This window comes from Pithys albifrons, chromosome 4 (genome assembly GCF_047495875.1).
Source record: "Pithys albifrons albifrons isolate INPA30051 chromosome 4, PitAlb_v1, whole genome shotgun sequence".
NCBI lineage: Eukaryota > Metazoa > Chordata > Aves > Passeriformes > Thamnophilidae > Pithys > Pithys albifrons.
The window spans coordinates 39,943,130-39,963,822 of NC_092461.1; the positions used below are offsets into that span (position 1 = coordinate 39,943,130).

General features: G+C 42.1%; 1 protein-coding gene across 1 annotated transcript in view; it reads right to left on the reverse strand.

Moving 5' to 3' along the window:
* Positions 1 to 17,916: 17,916 nt before the first annotated feature.
* Positions 17,917 to 20,693, reverse strand: part of FER1L6 (fer-1 like family member 6) — a 74,228-nt gene continuing 71,451 nt past the window's right edge. The window contains exon 41 of the mRNA XM_071554242.1: positions 17,917 to 18,103. Within this exon, the coding sequence (XP_071410343.1) occupies positions 17,917 to 18,103 (187 nt within the window). The remainder of the gene's footprint in view (positions 18,104 to 20,693) is intronic.

Here is a 20,693-nt window from a genome sequence, read left to right on the forward strand (position 1 = left end):
TTCTATCCCAGGAGGGGCAGAATAAAAACCAATCAAAGACACAGAGAAGAAGTTACCTATTGAAGAGTAGAGAACTCTTTCTGTGAGATCAATATATGAGGAATGACCTACTTGCCTGCCCTGCAGACGTGATCCTTCTAATCTTACAATTTGCCTTACAAGCATGTCTAGCAGCACTTGTAAGTTTGCTCAGTTGTAAGAGTTGGAGATGGAATTTCCCAGCCTGAGGTTTAGCAAAGCTTTCAGCCCAAAGAGCAACAAAATTTGAGGTTCTAACACTTCTCTCAGCTCTGCTGCTAACTGGAAGGATTTGATTTGGAAAATCTACAGTCTTTACTGTTCTCAGTCATCCAATCCAAACTGGAGGAGCTACTTCAAAAAAAACAAAACCAACAAACCTTGGTACATACCCAACAGAGACATTTGTATTTTGTGGGTTTTGAACAGAAAGACTCTGCATTCAGGGAATTGAGTTCATCCCACTTGGCTCTTAAAATAAGTGATGTCTGATCAGGTGTTGAAGAAGTTCCTTCTATTGCCACTTTTAATATTATGTGGAAGTCTCACAAAGTGCCTTTAATATCTCACATGCAGCTCCCCCCTCGTAAACTAAATGAAAATGTAAAGCAAGAGTGGCTACATCTTGGTATAGGTATAGCTAATTGGTATAGGACCTGTCTTAGGCACTTATCTCTGCCAACTTCAAACACTTTCCTTGAATTTGGAAAATGAGATGAAGCACAAGCTTTTGCCATCTATTTCATGTCAATCTGCCAAGGTCACCTTCACCTGCATCCTGCTGAGCTTTGGAGGGAAGAGGGATGTTCAGATCCTGTTAGCCCTTCTGAACAAGGTCTGCTCCCTGCTGCCATTCATGGAACCAGCATCCAGCTTCTGGGCTGTTTTCATGATGACATGGGCTTTTTTCCAATCAAACACATATTTGCAGTACAATTTAATTTCTCAGGTAGTTAGCTTTAATAATGGCAATTAGCAAATTGGAAGAGCATACTTGACCTTTGAAGTCTCTGCAGTGATTTTTCTGCTGTTTACTTGAAGAAGAGCAATACCCTGAACCCTGCGCAAGAATGCAGAAAACATCTGTATCAGAAGAGTTGTGAGAATGTGGCAATGATATTACCATTAGAAGAAAAATAAACAGATATCTGATATTCCCCCAAAGAGATTGATGGATAAATGCTGCAATGATAGCAGGAAAAGGGTGTTTTCATTTGGTAAAATACAGAGGTGAGATAGTTCCTCCTTTCTTCATGGTTATCTGATAGGGCCATGCCCAAATGCAGGCTGAGGTTAAGGAGTGAAGTCCATGTGAGGAGACAGAGATACCTGCTGGAGTGGGATCAAAACACAGAAAATAAATTCCAAAGGAGTAAAGACCTGAGTGTTTCAGGGACTACCTTGCATAAAACTTTCCATTCTCTTGGACAAGTGAGGCACGTGCCAAGAGCACTCAGAGATGGGTGCCTGGAGCTGGAAGCTGACCCCCCCAGCTGCTGTAGAGGGACTTCTGTCTGGGAGCTGACACTGTGGAAAAGTGCCTAATGAGCTGCCTTTGAAGCTCTGCAGGAGGCACATTGTCACTCGTCCTGGGTGCCGGGTCCCAGTGGTACTGCCTGTAGACATCTCTACCTCATCTGCTGTAGAGTCTTCTCACTTTCCCAAGTCTCCTAATAAGGCAAGGCAGAGGTGACAACATGACAGGTTTATTTCAGCCAAGCCAAAGAACAAGTAGCTACTCTGCAAATAGGGGGAAAGATTAGAGAAAGGCAGGCTAAATTAACCCAACTCCAGAAAAATGAATTCAGCCACAGATCCCGTCTGTACAGAAACATTCCTGCTTGGTAGATGCTGAGGTGTCCTAAGGCTTTTCTCAGCTGGAGAGCAAAAAGGAATTCAGGCATCAACACTCACCTCTCTGCATGCTGCTATTCAGTGTTGAACCTAAAGGAGTTTGACCCCTGAGGTCTTAACCCTGAACAAACACCTTCCCCATCCCTCCCAGGGTAGCTGTGTCTGAGCTCTCTCTTGCTCCTTTTATCTGTGATGGACCTCCTTTCTCTGCTGTATTTGACTTCCACTTGCTGGTTCTCCTCTGTAAGAGAAAGGCAGCTTCAGTGGCTCAGATTGTTGTTATATGGGACCATCTGCTCTAACATTTCTCCCTGTCATGTCTTTTGGAGACAGGCTTGGATGTGTAACTTGCAAATGTAACAGGAGCTCCCTAGTCCTCCGAGGTGGCCCCTTAGTTCTAAACTCTTATTTGGCTGAGACCTTCTGAATTCCTGTGAGTCACACATGGTAAGATGTATTTATTGTATGGGCACTGTAGGAAAATCACAGCCCTACTGAGTTTTATCTCTCCACAGGGACCAAGAGCTACATCACTAATGCAGAAGTTGGAGTTATCCAAACTTCCCACACTTGCCCACACACCTCTCACAGAGGGCTTGCTGGGAAGCCAATACCTATTTGTTTATTGTGCCATGGGGTATAGAGGAAGTAGCTGAAAGGTTTTTCATTATTTTGGCTACTACCAGAGGGCAAACTTTATCTTTGATTTAAATAACTATGAAGGCACACTTTCAGAGTGCCTCAAACTCTTTGAAAAGTTTTGCCACCTCCCTGACTGTGACAGTGTGCTTCTCTCTCCTCCTTTCCCAGCTTAAGCAATAGCCACCAGTGGTGGTGTGATGGCTCTGTCCAGCTTACTGATAACAACACAAAAGTTAGGGGCCATGAGTCTTGCTCAAGAGCTGAGGGCCAATAAGTCTTGCTCAACAGCTGAGGGCTAGTTGAACATACATCAACCTAAAGTACAGCCAGTATGCAAATATGACTGTAAGTCAATCGTTTTACTCCATAAATAGCAGGCAGCCCAGGGCCCATCAGATTCTCTTGCAGGGCAGCAGGCTGCACACCAGGATCTCCCCTTGAGTAGGGACACCTCTCAAGGTCACTGTTTGAGGCTGAGATGCCTTGCATGCTAAACTTTGAAATCTCAGCTAGTGGATAAAAAGGCTGGATTGTGCCCACATAGACCTTTAGACACAAACCGTTGACTAAGTCTGGAACTAAGTCTGCACCTAAACTCCACTTGGAAAGGAGCTTAGAATGTAAAGGGGTCCTTTCTGAACCTCATAACAGTACCTAATGACTCAACAGAACTTAATGACTCAACTGTCTCCTTCATAGTTGTGTTTGATTCTGTCCTCTATACAGTAAATAACCAAGTGTGCCTTGTTAAATAGCTGTCACATTTGCTATCAAACTTAGTTAAATTGCTGATTTATATCAATAAACATATTGCTACTTCTCTGTTACAAGTGAAATGTGTCACTCCACTCAAGACACTGACACAATGTCAGATTTTACAGATGGAAAGAGAAGTTTTAAATATAAGTAATAAGGGACCAGTAGCATCCTGAGCTCCATTGAAGGAGTATTGCAAACAGGCAGAGAAAGGTGATCCTTCCTCTCTTCCCAGCATGAGTGAGACATTTCTGGGTATTGTACCCAGTCACAGGTTCCCAGCACCAGAGACATGAACATACTGATTTCCAGTTTGCAATAAGATAAGAATTTTAATTCCCATGCTCATATTTGACAGAAGTTTTATAATTTTGTTAGATTTTGTAATTTTTTTAAAAAAACAATTAAAAGTTTGGATTTTAGGAGGACTTTTTAAAAGTCTTTATACAGTAGTATACCTTAGCAGGACTTCATCTTCATCCATACTTTATCCACAAAGATGATTAAGGGACTGGAACATCTCTCTGGAGCTGGGACTGTCCAGCTTGGAGAAGACAAGGCTTGGGGATCTTATCCATGTGTAGTAACATGGAGAGTGAATAGAGAAAATGGAGACAGGATATTTCAGTGGAACTGAGTGATAAGACAGACAGGGAACAATTGAGAACCATTTATTCATTTTACAAGGTCTCCCAGTTCCATGAACAGCACAGGAGATGTTAATCATATTTTAAATACTGCTTTAAAGGTTCCACAGGCAGCTGATTAATGAGAGCACGTAGATACCACCATCAAAACAGTGAGATACGTGAGCAGGAAGGACACTGAGGTCACTCTTCTTAGCCATTCCTCCTGTGCCTGAGAGCAACTCATCTATGTCCCACCAGCAAATTTCTCCTTTTTTTTCAAAAATTAGTTCACAAAAAGGGAATGTCTGTACAGCAACTGTGCTCCCTAAAATTACTGACAATCCAGAAATCCTGTCTCCATCCCCTATGCCCACTGAAGGCAGGCAGATCACTGGGATAGTCTTTCCTGGCCTTTCTCAGATCTTAAATGATTTTGCAGATACAAGTGTAACCACAAAGGCTTGATATATTTCTTTAGTCTTATTCCACCAAAGTGAAAGCAACCCCTTCCATTTTCATTAGCCACACAGGGGCACTGAGCACAACCCACCATCTGAACTATGTCCTCTTCAGCTCTTCAGAGTGGATGTAAATCTTCTCTAAAGGCAACATGATGGATTATGGGAAGATATTCTTTGAATATGCATGATATTTGAGCAGTAACAAAGTATACAGCATTCACACACACAGTCCTGCTAAGGTATACTACTGTATAGACTTTTAAAAGATTTTCCTAAAATCCAAACTCTTAAATGTTTTCTAAAAAAAATAAATTACAAAATCTTACAAAAATTATAAAACTTCTGCCAAATATGAGCCTGGGAATTAAAATTCTTATCTTACAGTAAACCAGAAATCACTGGCTCTGTAGCAATATTGCTTTTACTGCATATGATTCTGTTCTGCTGATAAACATTTTGGGCTCACATTTTCTACACTATCTTGCCTTCTCTTTCTTCATGTGATATCTACTTCAGCACCTTCCTCTCCATCCTATTAGTATCTTTCCACTTGAGAGGCACCAACCATATTTCCTTCAGCAATTGTCTGATACACAGCTCATCAAACTGTGACAACTTCTCTCTGCTGTTACGTGCCTGTGAAGCTTCCTGCTTCTATTGTAGATGTGAAGCAGCTCCTCTGTGCCAAAAAACTTGCTTAATTCTTTTTGGCTGGGTAAATTAAAGAGAGGTGGTGTCTTAACTTACATACCTTGTCTTGATTCAATAATTGTTATTAACCTTTAATTTTTAAAGAAATGTTTACATAAGGATTTGGTTTAGAATGCCAGAACAGCTCAGCTCAGCGCTGCAATGTAAGGAGTGATACATTTGCATCACCAAGATCCTCATTAGGCCAGGTGGATTTAGAGTTCCTGCAGTGTAGTAACTGCATGGCAAAACAGCTTTTCTGCTGAAGGACTTACTGAAAAAATATAACTGCATATAACTATGGATTACTTCTTCTACAAACAGAAAATAATGTAAAGGGAACAGATGGTAATACTCTGTGTAGGTGACTCAAATTTTGTCCTTTAATAAAACCAGTCACTTTATGCTTCACCAATTGGGTTATGGCAAGCCAATGTGCAAACTTGCAGGGCGTTATGAGGAAATGAGAGACGTCTGGCATGAGTCTGCTTCATTTCAGTGAACAATAGGAGGTGATCAGTAAAAGCACAGAACAGATTATGGACAGAAACTGTTATCTCAATAAAAATATAGTGAAAATGGCAGATGTGGTTGAAAATACATGATGCACTAGAATCTTCTCAATCTCATTCATTTAGTCATATTCTCCATTTTTATTATTTTTCAAACTGAAATGTTATTCATTCTTCTGCCACAGCTGAAAGATTATTTGATTAGACTCTTTTCCAACTTTTGCAATAAAAGACTGAAATCAGAAAAATAGGTAAGGCAGTAGGTTTGTCTGTTGTTGCCTAACTTCCCTCTGTTGAGCTCTCTGGTTGTTAATGCAGCCCCAGCTCATAACCCTGATGGTCTGATTGCTGGGTTTATTGAAACAGCTTGTTCTGGGTCCCTGCTGCAGTGCACCATGAGCTCAGGAGATCTCTCTCCACTGTTACTCTGAATTGCCCTACTGTGTGCTGTATGTTCCTTTTTTCCAGAACTGCAATGCTCTTGACTAGGAGGGTTCACTTCTGTGGCCACTGACAGCTAAAAATGCTTCATGGCATCACCTGTCCCATGTCAATATATCTCATAAGGTGTTATTTGCAGCAATAGTTTGGATAAGCATCTGCGGGTGTCCTGGGGAGGATGGGCTGGTGAAATCCTCACATCAGGTGCTGCAGTGGGGAGTTGTAGGGTGAGCATAAGCAGCTGAGTGTCCTTTTCTGCTCTGCCTCCCAGTGTCTGCTCCACCTTACCAATGCAAATGGGTCCTACCTTGATGTCTCCAAGGTGATGTTTCCACATGCCTCCTACTGCTCCAAAACTGAAGCCTCCGAGCCTGGATGAGAGAAACTGATCTTCAGGGCTGCAGTCACACTGCAGGAGTTTAGAAAAGCTTCTTTCTTTTTTTTTTTTTTTTTCAGAGAGGTTTCTTGTGGGCTTTTTTTCTCCCAGCCCTCATTTTGAGTCAGGCACAAAAAAAGTCTGGAAAACTGAAATACCGAAGCTACTCTCAGCTTTTTTATAATGGAGCATTTGATTACAGTGGGTTTTCCTTTACTGTGTGTTCTGTTTCCTCCAATACACAAATCTATGAGAAGCACATATACTTGATGAGAAACCAGCAGAGGTTTTTTCCAAAGCCTTTAGCAGCGAAGTTACTTTCTCTCAGTCTGTTGGCTGTTTGAAATCTACCAATCTCAAGCTCCACAAACATCAGAAACACAACTCCCACTCTGTTCAAGAAGAGCAGTACTGTTTCCCTGTGTGATGCTTTGAGAGAGAGTAATTTCAGATTAATGTTTAAGCTGTGCCAGGGATAATTGACCACAAAAACCATATTGTCTGTTAGTTAATCGAGCATGAGTACGCTGGCATATCAGTGTTTCAGGAGATCTTCTCTGATCACAGGTTTCACCATCAGAGCTTTGCAAGATGTGAGCAGGACACACTTCAGCTGCACACAGATCATCAGATAAGTTGCAAGTACACACACACCCCACTCGGTTTGCTTCCCTTCCAGTGAAGTATGTGGTAGCAAATAAAACCAACCCACAAGGATTCCTGAGTAAAAGACCCTAAAACCCTTGGATGACAGATATTTTGATGGATTAAAAAAGGAGATCACAGTCATGCATATTCATAAGTCAAGAGCCTGGTGAAAGCTCTGAGTTAATGCAACTATAAGCAGTGCAATCAAAGAGTTCTCACGTATGAAGTACTTGCCAGCTGCACCAGGTTAAAATAACGTTTTTCACTTACAAATTTGCCTTGCTCTCTCAAAAACACTGCAAAACCCACACATTGCTTGTTTTTTAATGAGACAGGGATCATCACTTATTTAACTCAATTATAAGAGAAACTGACAGTGGTTTTGAAACAACCATAGCCTTTGAACAACTTGCAAAATATACAGAAATCAGATCCATCCCAGAGAGCTGAGATGAGACCACATCAGGTAGGGTTGAGCTATTGCTGTCAAACACTGACCCTGATCAGCACTGAGGAGCCTTGGCAGCAGCAGAGCCTGTCCTCAACCATCCATCCCACAGGGCACCTTGGTCCAGCTGGTAAGTCTGCTCCTGTCATGTTTAAGCTGCTCTGAAACCTGGAGGTAGCAGGACCAGCTGTGAAATCTGGAGTTGGTTCCTCCTCTGTGCTTCTGCAGTGGGTTGGGATATGCAGGAACCGGGTTCCAAATCTGGGTTTGACTTGTGCTGCCAAACCTTCTTGTAAAAGGCTATTTCTGAAGCTCATTTTCACTTATTTCCTAGCATGCTGGAAGTTTCCCAGTCCCAAGGACTGCAGAGAAGTGAAGCACCTGCTTTTATGGTTTAATTTACAGCCAATAACTGAACAGAGTCAATACAGACTCAGTAAATAACATGCTGTGAATATTTGCATGACATGAAACAATGAAGAGCCCAGTTAAACCAGGTGTGTGTCTGCTTTTCATTGCTGGTGGAAGAAGAGTTTACTCCATCACTATTTAAAATGGGGTTGCTTTCTTCCAAAGAGGGAATTACTTGTCTGTCTTGCAGTACTGGGAGCGGGTGGCACAAGGGAGAAGAAACAGGAGTACTAGAAGATGGCTTGGCAATGGCAAATGTTTAATTCTATCATTGAGTGAAAGCTGATTTGGAAACCTTGCCTTGTGCTCAGGGACTGCAGGGAAAGCCTTGTACCCTGGAAGGATGCAGAGGAGAGGTCTGAAGGCAGGGAGTTACACCAAGGTAATTAACAGGTAGGATTCATATCACACGCTCTGCTTGTCCTTCAGCCCTGCTCAGTGGGATCAATTAACAAAGCAAGGCAATATCATCAGGGCTTATTAAGTACTTCAGCCAATCCAAGACCGGACTCAAACAGTGAATTGATATCTCTTTCCCAAGATGTCAGTCCCCCAGCCTCTCTTGGAGTCCCCAGGATGCTCATGGGGACTCATGAGAAACTTCCTTGCAGGGGGAGCAAAACGAATGGGAGTAAAAAAAACCCAAACCTTTCACTTTTTGTGAAGCTACTGAAATGTAAGTGATGGAAGCAGCCAGTGTTTAGGTTTGTGTGTGGCAAGATCATTTTCTTGCCATGAATAAATTAGCATATCTGAATACTATCCAAGTGGAACAACCTTTCAGGCAGATATCAGACCTTTGTAATCCTGTGCCTAAAAAAGGTTTTGTGCCTGGCATAAACAGTGGGGTGTCTGGTGTCTGACACACACCCAGATGCCATAGAGAATTCAATCAGCACCACAGTGACTACAGAAGCAGCTTTCCTCTTAGACCCCAATGGGAATAACACCTTGGATAATGTAATGCCTCCTGAGAAATTATTTGCCTGATGTAGTAAGGAAAGGCTTTGGCAAGGGGAAATTCAGCTGCTAAAGATCTCACATTCTGGAGTACCTTTGTGGCACAGGTACCTGAGAACTGATGGAAGAACTCAGCTTTGCTGGCTGGACAGAAGGCTTTGATGGCTCCAATTGGATATAGAAAAACTAAATTCTCACCAGCTTATGCTTCCCTATCCCTAAATCCTGCAGACTTCTCACACCACTAAATGGAGATGGCAACACTAAAGCAAATCTATAAAATTTCAGCCCCCAAATCAAAGATGATGTGGAGAACAGTGAGTTTCTTGGAAACAGAGGTGCTTTGGCTCTTGACCCGAGACGTTGTGGGACTCTACAGTCAGTAGAATTATAGAGAGCTGTAATGGGATTTGGGCTACAAACATCGTTGCTCCAAAACTTTCCCTTTCTCACTGCCTGTGCAATCTATGTTTTTATAAACCAAAAAGGCCCTGGACCAAAGCACATGGAACCAGTAAAAAGCTGAAATCTTTCCACCTTTCCTCTCCTCATCACAGATGTTACAGAAACAAATATGCTGATGAAGGATCTGAGCCTCACTTTTCAGTCTGAAACACCTTTCATGTCCAAAACAACAACTTGATGAGCTAAGAAGTTCCTATTTTTGGAGCACATGTGTTGGCCCCACACTGCAAAGGTCGGTAGTGGGCAGTGACCATCATTGGTGAGAGATTTTGACCCAGGATCACATGGACAGCACTGGGGGAGGCAGGTATTCAACTCTGTTGAGTGTCTATCATGTCCTTAGGAGGGAAAATTTGAGTGCCTAGCTTTGAAAACCATTCTCCATATTGTCACATTTTATACAGAGAAGTGCCCTCACAAATAGCTACTCCAACTCCTTGGCCAAGAACAGGAAGACCTGCCCATGATACATCAAAATCCAGCTTCCAGAGCCAAGAGCAAACCCACTTTGTAGCCACAGGTGCTCATGGGATATCTGTGTAAGCTGTACCCCATCAGCATTCAGTCAAAGCAAAGCCTGGGACATGCAAACCATTTAAAAATGAAGATATTGAAGGAGAAGAAATGAGTTAACTGTGCAGAACAAGATAACTCTCTGTACTCTTCTTAATAATGGCTTGTTCTTATTATCAGAGTTTGTTTAATATCTTGACTTTACTGCTCTGTATTCACTGAAGTTGTGTTCCAACACACTAAAATAGCCTTTGAGGCTGCTGCAGTGTGGCACTTTCGCACAAGCTGTACACATCCATTTGACCTGTGGGTACCAATTCCAGAGAGCCATCGGTCGAAGGCAAAACTGCTCTCTTGAGTGAAACTATTCAAACAGTGAGAGCCAAGAGCATAATGATGGTGTCAAGTGGCATTTGAAAAGTGTTTTGTTAAGTGCTTTGGTGTTGTTTTATTGCCATGGCTAATTAAAAGTTCATCACAAGCACTGAACTCAGCCAATGTTTATTTGATGTACAATCATATTGGCAGGCCAATGCTTTGTCAGTATATCAGAGCTGTGTGCTTGTTTCTGGAGAGGATTAACTATTGGTTATCTGTCAGGGAAAAGAAACATCTCTAACAAACAAGTAAACAAAAAAATAAATCCTTGTCTGTCATGGTGTATCAACAGCCTTTGGAATGCACTTGGTTATTTTTCTAATGTTTTCCTGAAATCTGGCATGTAAGCTGCAGTGCAGAGCTAAATGGTGTGTACCAACATGCTTTGGGCATGACAAATCTATCAGGCTTTCCTTGTGTATGAAATCTGTCCCTTGGACCAGCAGGGCCTTGCAGCTGTAATCACTCCTCATGGGTGCAAGATTGTTTGATCCAGGATGAAGGATTGAGATGCAGTTGGACCAGCTGTAGTCACTTATATGTGGTATCCAGGCTGACTGCCCTGGTTCAGGGATTGAGGGCACAGAGACAGCCTTCCAGATGAGAACAGCAGAGAACAATAAATTACCAGAGGAAAAGAAATTCACTGAAGGAAGGGGACAGCAGCACAACTATAATGTACAACCATCCTACCCAACAATGTAGACTATGAAGAGTTCTTGGTTGGTATTTTTTATATCTTTTATATATATTACATTATTTCCCAGTCTCCAATGATTCTCAATTTTGCCCAGCAGTGGATACTGAATTTCTGCACATGCCTGTCTACAAATAAATTTGGGGAAGAAGTCTTACAGCACATGTAGCTATCATCTGCAGGTCTGCCAGGTTTTCTGTGCCTAAACGGCAAGGGAAAATGCAGACTGCACCTGGACATGTAAACTGGATGTGGTTTCCCCCCTCTCTGCCAGTCTCCCCTTCATTTCAATTTCTGAACCAGTAGCTGGCTGCAGCACACTTGTGGCTTTCCAATTGCTCACGGGCAGGAACCAGCTGCTTTGTAAAGAGTATCAGTCACCATCACAGCTAAAGTCAGGGGCATTGCTGATAATGATGTTCTCCTGCATCGGTGGGTCAAGCACTGCCCTTTTGAGGAGCTGCAATATGAAATAAGTTCTGAGCTGTGGTGACCAGGTAACTGAAAGAACAGAGGTTTGGAACTAGTGAGTTAATGAGCTGTCAGTGTTATCACAGAGAATTCAGCCAGGGGCACCCTTCAGTCAAAGGGAGAGAGAGAACAGACAGAGATCTTTCTGGCCTGTAGGTAATGAAGGCAGCCTCTGTTACTGATGTGGAGTCCTGGAGCCACAGCAGAGGCAGCCAAGAAGCAGATGCACAGTTTCTGCTAATTAATGTAGCTCTGAGTAGTCTTCATACCCGCTTACAGAAGTGATTAAAAGACAGGCAGTCTGGAAGATTCTTATAAATGATCCTTTCTCCATCAGACATACATGGAAATTTATTTGTTTGCTTTTGAGACAGAGATTAATTAAAAAGGAGAAAGGAGAGGTGGTTGTCATATACCAAAAGTCTCAGAGGCTGGAACCAGATCTTAGGCTGAGCTTTTCCCCAGTCACAAACAGCAGATAGAAAATGTATAAATTAGTCTGGAAGGAGACAGTGCTCTGCACTTTGGAGCTGACAGCAAGCAGGTTATTCAGCCAAGATCATAAATATCCCTTTGGACCTCACAGTCAGCACACAGAGCAATGAGGAGCTGTGCCTGGCAATCAGAAGCCACTTCTGTGACTAATGTGGAGGAAATAAATCTTGCATCACCTCATCAGGGGATTTGTTTCTTCCAATTGAAAAAGTCATTTTAACGTAGTCAGTTAGTCACTATGAGACCAATCTGCTGGGTCCAGTGCAGTTTGCAGGCTGGGAGCAAGGCACAGATTATTCTGCAGCAAGCAGGCAGATTTCTGACTCCATGACCCCGACCAAACTACCTTCCCAACAAACGCCCCCCAGCAACAGCAACTGCAACGTTACCAGATAATTCTGTGTTTTGTGAAAAAATTCAGTGCAATGAGATAGTGATTTATTATATTCCATGTAGGATGGATATACCTGTCCCTTGTCTACACGGCCAGCAGAGTGGTGATAGTTAAACATGAAAGCTCTAGGGAACCTTTAAGTGAGGAACAAGCTTCAAAGGTCCGGGTAATGCCTTCCTTTTTATGACATGTCCCTAACATATCCTGGATGGTGGTGACCATATTTCTTTGTCTTGAAATCAGACTGGAAGTTGATGCCTAAAGGGTTTTTGATTTTTTGATTTTTTGATTTTTATAGATTTTAGAAATACTTGTAACTGTAGTAAAACGCAATTTTTGTGTGTTAATATTTTTAAGAGCTTAAGTTCAATGTTTATACATGCCAATCTCTGCCACATATCACTACCTTAAATTCTTTTAGTTGTTTAGACTCTCTTCAAGGCAGAAAGCTGAAGAATATGAGAAAAGCCTGCAGAATGAAACATAAACATGAGACAAGAACCTTGGGTCTAAGAACACTGGAAAACCTCCAAGGGCCCTATGTGTGTTGAAGAAGAGGAAAATGATGAAGAGAGACTCCTGACTCAAATCCTGAGGAGGTGTGACCAGGGGCAGGATAGGACTGCACTGAGAGATGTGTGAAGTGGGGATTGGGTAGACAATTTTATAAAAACCATAGAGATCAGTGTTTGGGACACACATCAATATGTATTCCTGTGGGCCCTCGGCCTGATATTAAAGGACTTTCGCTTTTTATCTTAGCCCACACTAACTTGGCTCAGTCCTGCTTTGCTGGGGTCTCTCACGGCATCAAAGTGGAGGACATCTTGCACTTACTGCAAGGTGCCAGGGCTGACTTGAGATAGTCTAATATATGCAGTGTAAAAAGGGAGACGTCCAGGGGATGAGTGTGATGGTAGAGAGATGCCTTGCTTTCAAAGCTTTAGATAAACTAACTTCTGGAGCTATGATCACATGAACATCAACCATAGAGCCTTCAAACCTTTCCTGATTAGGAAAGAAATCTCTTACATTTGTCCAGAATCTTAACGTACAAGAGGATTTGGAAAAACAGAAAAAAACCAAAACAAAACAAACCCGACAAACCCAAAACAAAACACAAAGGCCCCAAAACGACAACAAATAAACCCAAAACAAAAAAACCTCCAAACCCCCAAACTATTTGTGGCCAGAAACCTGTTAATAAAATGCCAACTTGCACGAGCTGGCCTCAAAATTAAGCCAGCATAATTGGGGACTAATGTTGAGATAATGGATCAGGATAAGGTTTTCTTCTATTTCAGTGAAATTGATAGGAGCTCTTGATAATGACAACAATCCTTGGAATAAAACGCCCTCTCTGTTAACCACAAACCCCATGTCACTGTAAATTCAAGTAAGATGCAAAACTGTTACATCTGTCTTTTGTATGAGAAGTCCAGCATTGAGTGCTGCTATTCTTTGTCTCTTAACACCTTCTGACAGCCCTGCCTCTCTACTTGCTTTGCAGCCATTTGTGAGATCATAAAGAGGTATTTGATTCAGCTTCATCCCATAAGACAATGCTATCCAGCTCAGCCCACACGTGTTGTGCATAGTGACAGGCAGTTTAAGAGTTGTTGAAGAGTTAGCTTGCTTGCATTTTGTCTGCATGATGCCCCTTTTAGCCCAGACTGTAGGGCTTTGCCAGGGTGATCAGTGATACCAGTGGCTCAGGAATGGTCATGCTTGCAGGGGAGTGGAGACACCTGGGGCAACAGGAGTGAAGGACATGGTAATTTTCACTGGAGTGCAGGGAATGAAGTGGGACAGGGTCATTGTATGGTCCCTGCTCAGCCAGATGCAGACCAGGACTTGGAGGAGGATGTCATTTCAGCTATCTTGTCCTAACAGTGTTGCTGCTACCATGGGCTTGCTGCTGGAGTCCAGAGCCAAGGCTTGGTGCTGAAGTCATGCTGGACGACCCTCTGCCAAGGGCAAGGTACTCAAGCCACAGTCCTGTGCTCCACACAGTCGAAGGCAGAAAAATCAAACAAGCAGAGTAAGGACAGATGGATACAGCAGCTGTCACGTAGCATCAGGATCACTGACATGTTGCAAAAAAATCAGATCTATTGCCTTTTTGGCTGACACAACATGCTCTGGTTGTCAATATTCATTTCTTCCCTTTTGCACCAAAATAATTTAATTTGCTTGTTCTGGAGCTTTTAAATTGCATTTCCAAAATTGATGGTATGGTGAGAGAGAAGAAACATTTCCTTTTCTGCTTCATAAAGGCTCAATTGCAAAATAGCATAAAATGAAAAAGAAATTGTTTTAAAGGAATGTCTCAGGCTACGTAAGCAGAGACTGTATCAGACAAGGGCCCACAAGACAAAAAGGGACTCAAGACAAAGAGGGTGATCAGCACCTTTCCTCATCACTGGCTTACATTGCTACATTTAACTAGTGAAGATTCAACCATGTGTTCTAATTTCTTGGGCATATTAAATACACTTCTAAAGGAAAATAGCCCAACAGAAAAACTCATCTGCTGTGGTTCTTTGCCACCTGTCTAGTTGTGATGTATTTAGTCACATATCTGCTTAATTTCGTTATATTTACTATATACTTAGAACAATACCTTTAGAAGAAATACGGAGTCACAATCTGCTGGATGGGGTGGGAATTGGATGCTTTCAGCCTGCCTTTAGCCATCTGCCTGTATCATCAGTGGAATGAGAAATAAGCACTTCTAGAGCAATTCATTCCATCCAAAATAAGCCTCTAAAAGGCTTTTCAAAGGTAAAATATTTTCTCTGTGGAAGTGGTGTAGTTTTGAATTATTATGTAAATTCTCTTCCCTGCCACTAACCGCCCACACCATTAGTTAACAAAAAGAACTTCTTGATTGGTTGGGTGGGGGGCAGGCTGTCTTTTGGTTTTGGGGACATTTCCATTTTTAGCTGGGCTGAACTCAGGAGTGTGTGTGTGTGTGTCTGTGTCTGTGTCTGTGTCTGTGTGCTGGGGTAGAGGAGAAGCCGTTTTTCTCCCTGGCTGCTCCTGGCTGCTGCTGCTGCTCCTTGGTGAGCCAGTTCTTTTCTCCTTGCCACAGCTGTTCTCCTGGTTTCTGCATTTGGGGTCCCAGTCTCTGCTTCAGTCTCACCGCCACTTGCAGCGTCACGGCCTGTCCGCCCCGGCTGGGGCAGTGACCCGGGAGAGAGAAGGTTGCAGCTGCTTTCCAGGACACGCAGTGGTTCACTGCTTCCAGTTTTTCTTCATCGTTTGGGACAAGAAACACATGAGAGAGAGAATTCATCTGGGAGCTCACCCTGCAGCCAGCCGGGCTGTGACACTGATACTGCCATAAGTATAACTTTTCTCCAGGAGGAAACCTACTGGTTTGGGGAGGGGGGGGAGGTTGTTCTTATTTTTTTCTTGTGGTGTTGGGGAAGCAGTTTGCTCTGGTCTGTTTACAGTTATATCTATACCTACATATATATATATGTATATATATACATATATCAGTTATGAACATTTATCCTTTTTGTATCCATTTTTGATTAACGTTCATTTTCTTTAAATTTGATAGAGTGGCATGATTATTGTGGAGGAAACCCCCCTCCTCTGCTTGTGGGTAAACATTTTTTTTTTTTCCCCTCACTCAGGAAGTTTCACTGACACCCATTTACCAGAATAATGCAATTACCTGTGTTTTAGGCCAGAGGGGAACACAAAGGGGAGGCTCATTGCACAGCCTTAACAGGAAAGGTGCAAGCAGTACTAGACAAGTTTAACTTAGAAGTGGCCTCTGAGAATTATCAAGGTGCCTGCTTTTCTATTGCTGCACGCTGAGCTTGTCAGAATTACCAGTATTTCTTTGTCTTGCCTTTTGATACTTTAAAGTGTGCAAGGGGTGCTCACACTTTGTATAAGTGAAGCATAGTAGAAAGCATTTTCTCAAAGGTCACCTTTACAACATGTCTAACCATGGGTGAGGCTGGAGGAGATTTCAATAGCTACTTCAAATTCATAACCACTCATTTTAAGGCCAAGTGGGGTCATTGAGTTATTAAGCCTTGCCTTGTGCATGACAAGGCAGCAGCATTTCCTATATTCTTTAGGATAAAGATTTTCACACTATGTAAGGTTTTATTCCTTGTTTTCTTTAATCCTCCATGGTTTGTTCCACTCTGCAGACCTTCTGTTTTCTGTTGCTCTTTGGCTCTGCTTTGTAAGCAGCAGGATTCTCCCTGTTCCCTGTCCTCTACAAGGATCATTTGCTACCACAGTACCCATGGCTGAGTCTTCATCTTCCTGATCCCTCTCCTCCGGCAACCTCCCGCACTTTCAAACTGCAACTGAAAAAGGTTCTTCTAATCTCTGCTTTTACCTTCCCCTGCCACTGGCACTTACCTTATTTATCAGTGTGTGAGATGTTTCTATAGAATACCACATTCCTACTGAGAGGTGCAGGATGAATTCTGTACAGGACACTGTTGTAGTTTGGGATTATTATGTAAATTCTCTCCCCTGCCACTTAACTGCCCAGGCCAGCGGTTAACAAAAGAAGCAGTTAACTGTTGATCGCTGGGGTGGGGCAGGTTTGTCTCTTTTGGTTTTTTTTTTGATATTCTCCGGAGTCTTGGCTCCGCGGAACGGGAGAGTGGGGGCTCAAAGGAGGCAGGCTGCCCTGCTGGTTACTGCTGGGGTTTTTTCCTGGCTGTCTTGCCGCTGCCCACCTCGGACTACTTTTATCGTGCCGTGCTGCTGCTGCTACCTGCCTTGGATTTGCTGCTGGTTGCTCATACCTTTCTGCTTCTTGGACGGGGAACACAGGGGGAAGAGACTGAGTCCATCTGAAAGCCCACTGCTCATCTGTTTCGCTGGAGAGGGACTGAAACTCACTCTGCAGCCAGCCGGGCTGTGATATGAACACTTAAGTATAACCTTTTTCTCGCGGAGGAAAACCTGCTGGGTTTTGTTGTTGTTTTGCTTTTTTTTTCTTTCTCTTGTGGTGTTGGGGACGTGGGTTGCACTAGTCTGTTTACATATATATATATATATAGCAGTTATCCTTCTTGTATTAAAATTCCTTTTTCTTAAATTTGATAAAGAGTGGTGTGATTATCGTGGAGGAGGCCCCTCCCCTGCTTGTGAGTAAAACATTTTGGTTTTTTCCCCTCAAACCGAGACAGACACCAAATGAGACAATGTAATGATCAATTTTTTTTAATAACACCTTTTATTTAAAAATGAGCATGCCGTTATATTTCCATTGAAAAACAGTTAAAATAATTAATTGCAAAACTATGCAAATACTATATTCCACAGTTATCCTTGTGTACAGATTTTGCTCTTAATACTAAATAATTTTTCTGGAAAAAAGAATACTTGACTGACAAATCAGTTTCTGCATAGCATTGAGGAATTTACTTTCCATTTTGGGTACATAATGACCTTTTCAATAGTAATATCAATAAAGCTGCACCAGTGATGGATCTGAATGAGCATTCAAAAAAAGAGACTTTTTTTAATCTCAGAGTTCCAGTTTCTGATGCAAATAGATTTTTAAAAAAAATTTTATAAGGAATGAGATGTGTTTCAGGTTGATTATTTTGCCTGAGTTTTATTTTTAGCCGAAGTATTTGTATATGATTGATTATGAGAGCCATAACCTACTGTCTTCCTATAACTATCCTTTCACTGATTGCACCCGGCAGTGTGTAGATGAAGAGTACCAGGAAGACAATGAGAATAAGCAGAATTATGCCAATGATGATATACTTCTTGTAATTTCTCCAGATCAGGTGATACAAACACTTGAAAGGATTTACAAACCAAGAGAACGATGTGTCTGGTCGGCTAAAGGGGAAGAAAGAAAAAGAAAAATGTTTATAAAGGCATATCTATCTCTTTCCAAAGTTATCCAATAGCAAAATATATATTTGAGTCTAGAAAGGGCCTTTAACTCTTGGTTACCTACTACAGAGTTTAGAGGGAACATCCACAAGTTTCACAAAGATATTGGTCCACTCATCCCTGAGCCCAATCCTCTACACACCACTCAAAATGAAATTCCAGCTCACACTTCATAAATACTCCAATTTATGTCACAATGTGGGGTTCAAAACTGCAAACAAGATCATGACAAATCCTAAAGAAGAAATGTGGGCATCTTGAACTTGAATACAAAAGCTTTCCAATAATTTCAAAGAATTTAGCATCACAAAAGTGGTAATGGGCCACTACAAAATAGCTGATTGCACATGATAGTCATGCTGTCATAATAGTTAGAGCCAGTTCAGACCTGGCATAAGGCCCAAAGGGGTGTATTTTCAGGAGGAAATTTTAAAGAGGCCTCCTGAAAACAGAAAATGATGAGGAGATGAAACCCATGTAGTTTGCCTGCGTACATAAAGAAGAGCCACCTTCTTCCAGTGGAGAATATCTGCATTCCACAATCCAAGCTTTTTCCAAATGTTGCCCCATGTCGTGTTCTCCTCCATAAGCAGAAGTTTCTCTGCACTGTACAACAAAACTAACTGCATACAGAGAGGAAAACATTGTTCTCCTTAGGAGAAACGTTGGTATAGTCTCTCCTCTGACAAGCCACTCAGCTCGGGAGTGCTCTATGCCTCTGACTTCAACAGCCCTACCCAGGGCAACATCTGACAGATTGGCATGATGGGGTGACCTGACAAATGCAGTGGTGTGGTGCAAAATTGACACCCATAAAACTGGAGCAGGTTGTCTTTCTTATCCAATGTCACTGTAATTGTGCAGATGGTGTAGCAATAAGGAGAAGGAAATTAACTGAAGGCCACAGAAAGCTATGGCTGTGTCTCACTCCAGAGAGCTGTTTCAGGAATTTAAAGTGTCTGAGTTATCTGGTGAACTCAGCATTCAGCATGTGGAAGTGAATGCAAACATGACAGAAAGTCTGTAAATCTAAAAAGCCAACAGAATATCTTTTAAATACTGACTGTGTTTCATACTGAGGTAGAAATGACTCAGAAATAAATCAACAAATAAGCCCTCCAGGTTAAAAGGAATTATTAAAAAAACTGGATAGTCTGAACAATATTCTGCATGTTGCCTCTGTTAAAAGGCTTTTCATAACCTTTAAAGGCAGGGAAATCCCCAGACTGTTGTACATTTAATTAGTTTTCTTTGCAACATAGGCAATAGAATTCAATACCACTTACAACAGTGCATTAATTAGAATAGACTGCATCCAGCAAAGCATCCTGTCTTGATCTGCAGAGATGAAGAGATGGATAACCTCATGGTGCTTTGGCCAGCAGGAAATTACACTCATGGCACCGTATTCTTTATTTACATGTTTCTCTCTCTAGTTCACAGATATTTAATCTTTGTCTGCCTTTGCACTGGTACATTAAAGAGGCTTCTACTGTTTACAGATCTTAGAAGATAATTTTGGGTTTGCAATTATTCTGTTTCTTAATTAAAAAAACTTAATTATGCAAAACAGTTGGAAATTTCTGTGCTTCTCTGGGTGATCCTACATGATGAAAAAAAATGTGAACCTACAGTACTGACATAGAGATCTGGAGGCCCTGGCATAAAGTTCCTTGAGACCCACTCCTTTCTGAAGAGAATTCATTTGAAGGGCAGAAACAGTTATCTCTCGGGTGATTGTGACTACTCTGCATATGTGAACCAGATATTTCATCACTCAGAGGCACTGAGCTGGTAAACTTTATTACCTTTAAATTTTAATGGAACTGACGCATGAAGTATCTTCAACTATCAGTTTATTTTCTTCCCAGTGAGTGTCTAGTTAAAATAGTTATTACTATTCACATGCTGGTACTGCTTTAGTTACCTTAGGATTTATTATGCCTGACTTTAAAACTTTGGTGCCCTGCCTGGTCAATTGTGGACTGACTGCATGGGAAGAGGAAGGACCTTCCAAAGGACAAGTCCTCTCTTTCCCAGCTCCCATCTTTAGGGTATGTGTGGTAGGTAAATGGGATGATTCCCCTACCTGTACATGAACAGCTACAAAAGGAACCTGAATGTTTTGCTTCTGAGGTGGGTGGTGTCAAGTGACACTTGCCCCACCCTAATTGTGATTTAATTGAGGCACACATCTTAACTAAGAATAGAACTGTGTTGAGCCACGTGTTGGCTGTGTATTTCATCACAAAAACCTATATCTGGAGCCTCTGATCACTCAGTGCAAGATCTGGTGCAAGACTCTGGTTTTTATGGCTTCTGGATCCAAACATCTCCAGGCTGAGTGTGCAGCAGAGAAGCAGCCACCAGACCATTGACAACCTTTTGGCCCAGCAGCACATTTGTGAATTAAATGCCCTTGACGTAAAAACACAGGGAGGCCTGGAGCCCCAGACTGCCTGGGGTACATGGCCTGGGACTAAAAACGTGAGAGAAAAATACGGTGGTGCCTTTTGCATCCTCTTGATGACCT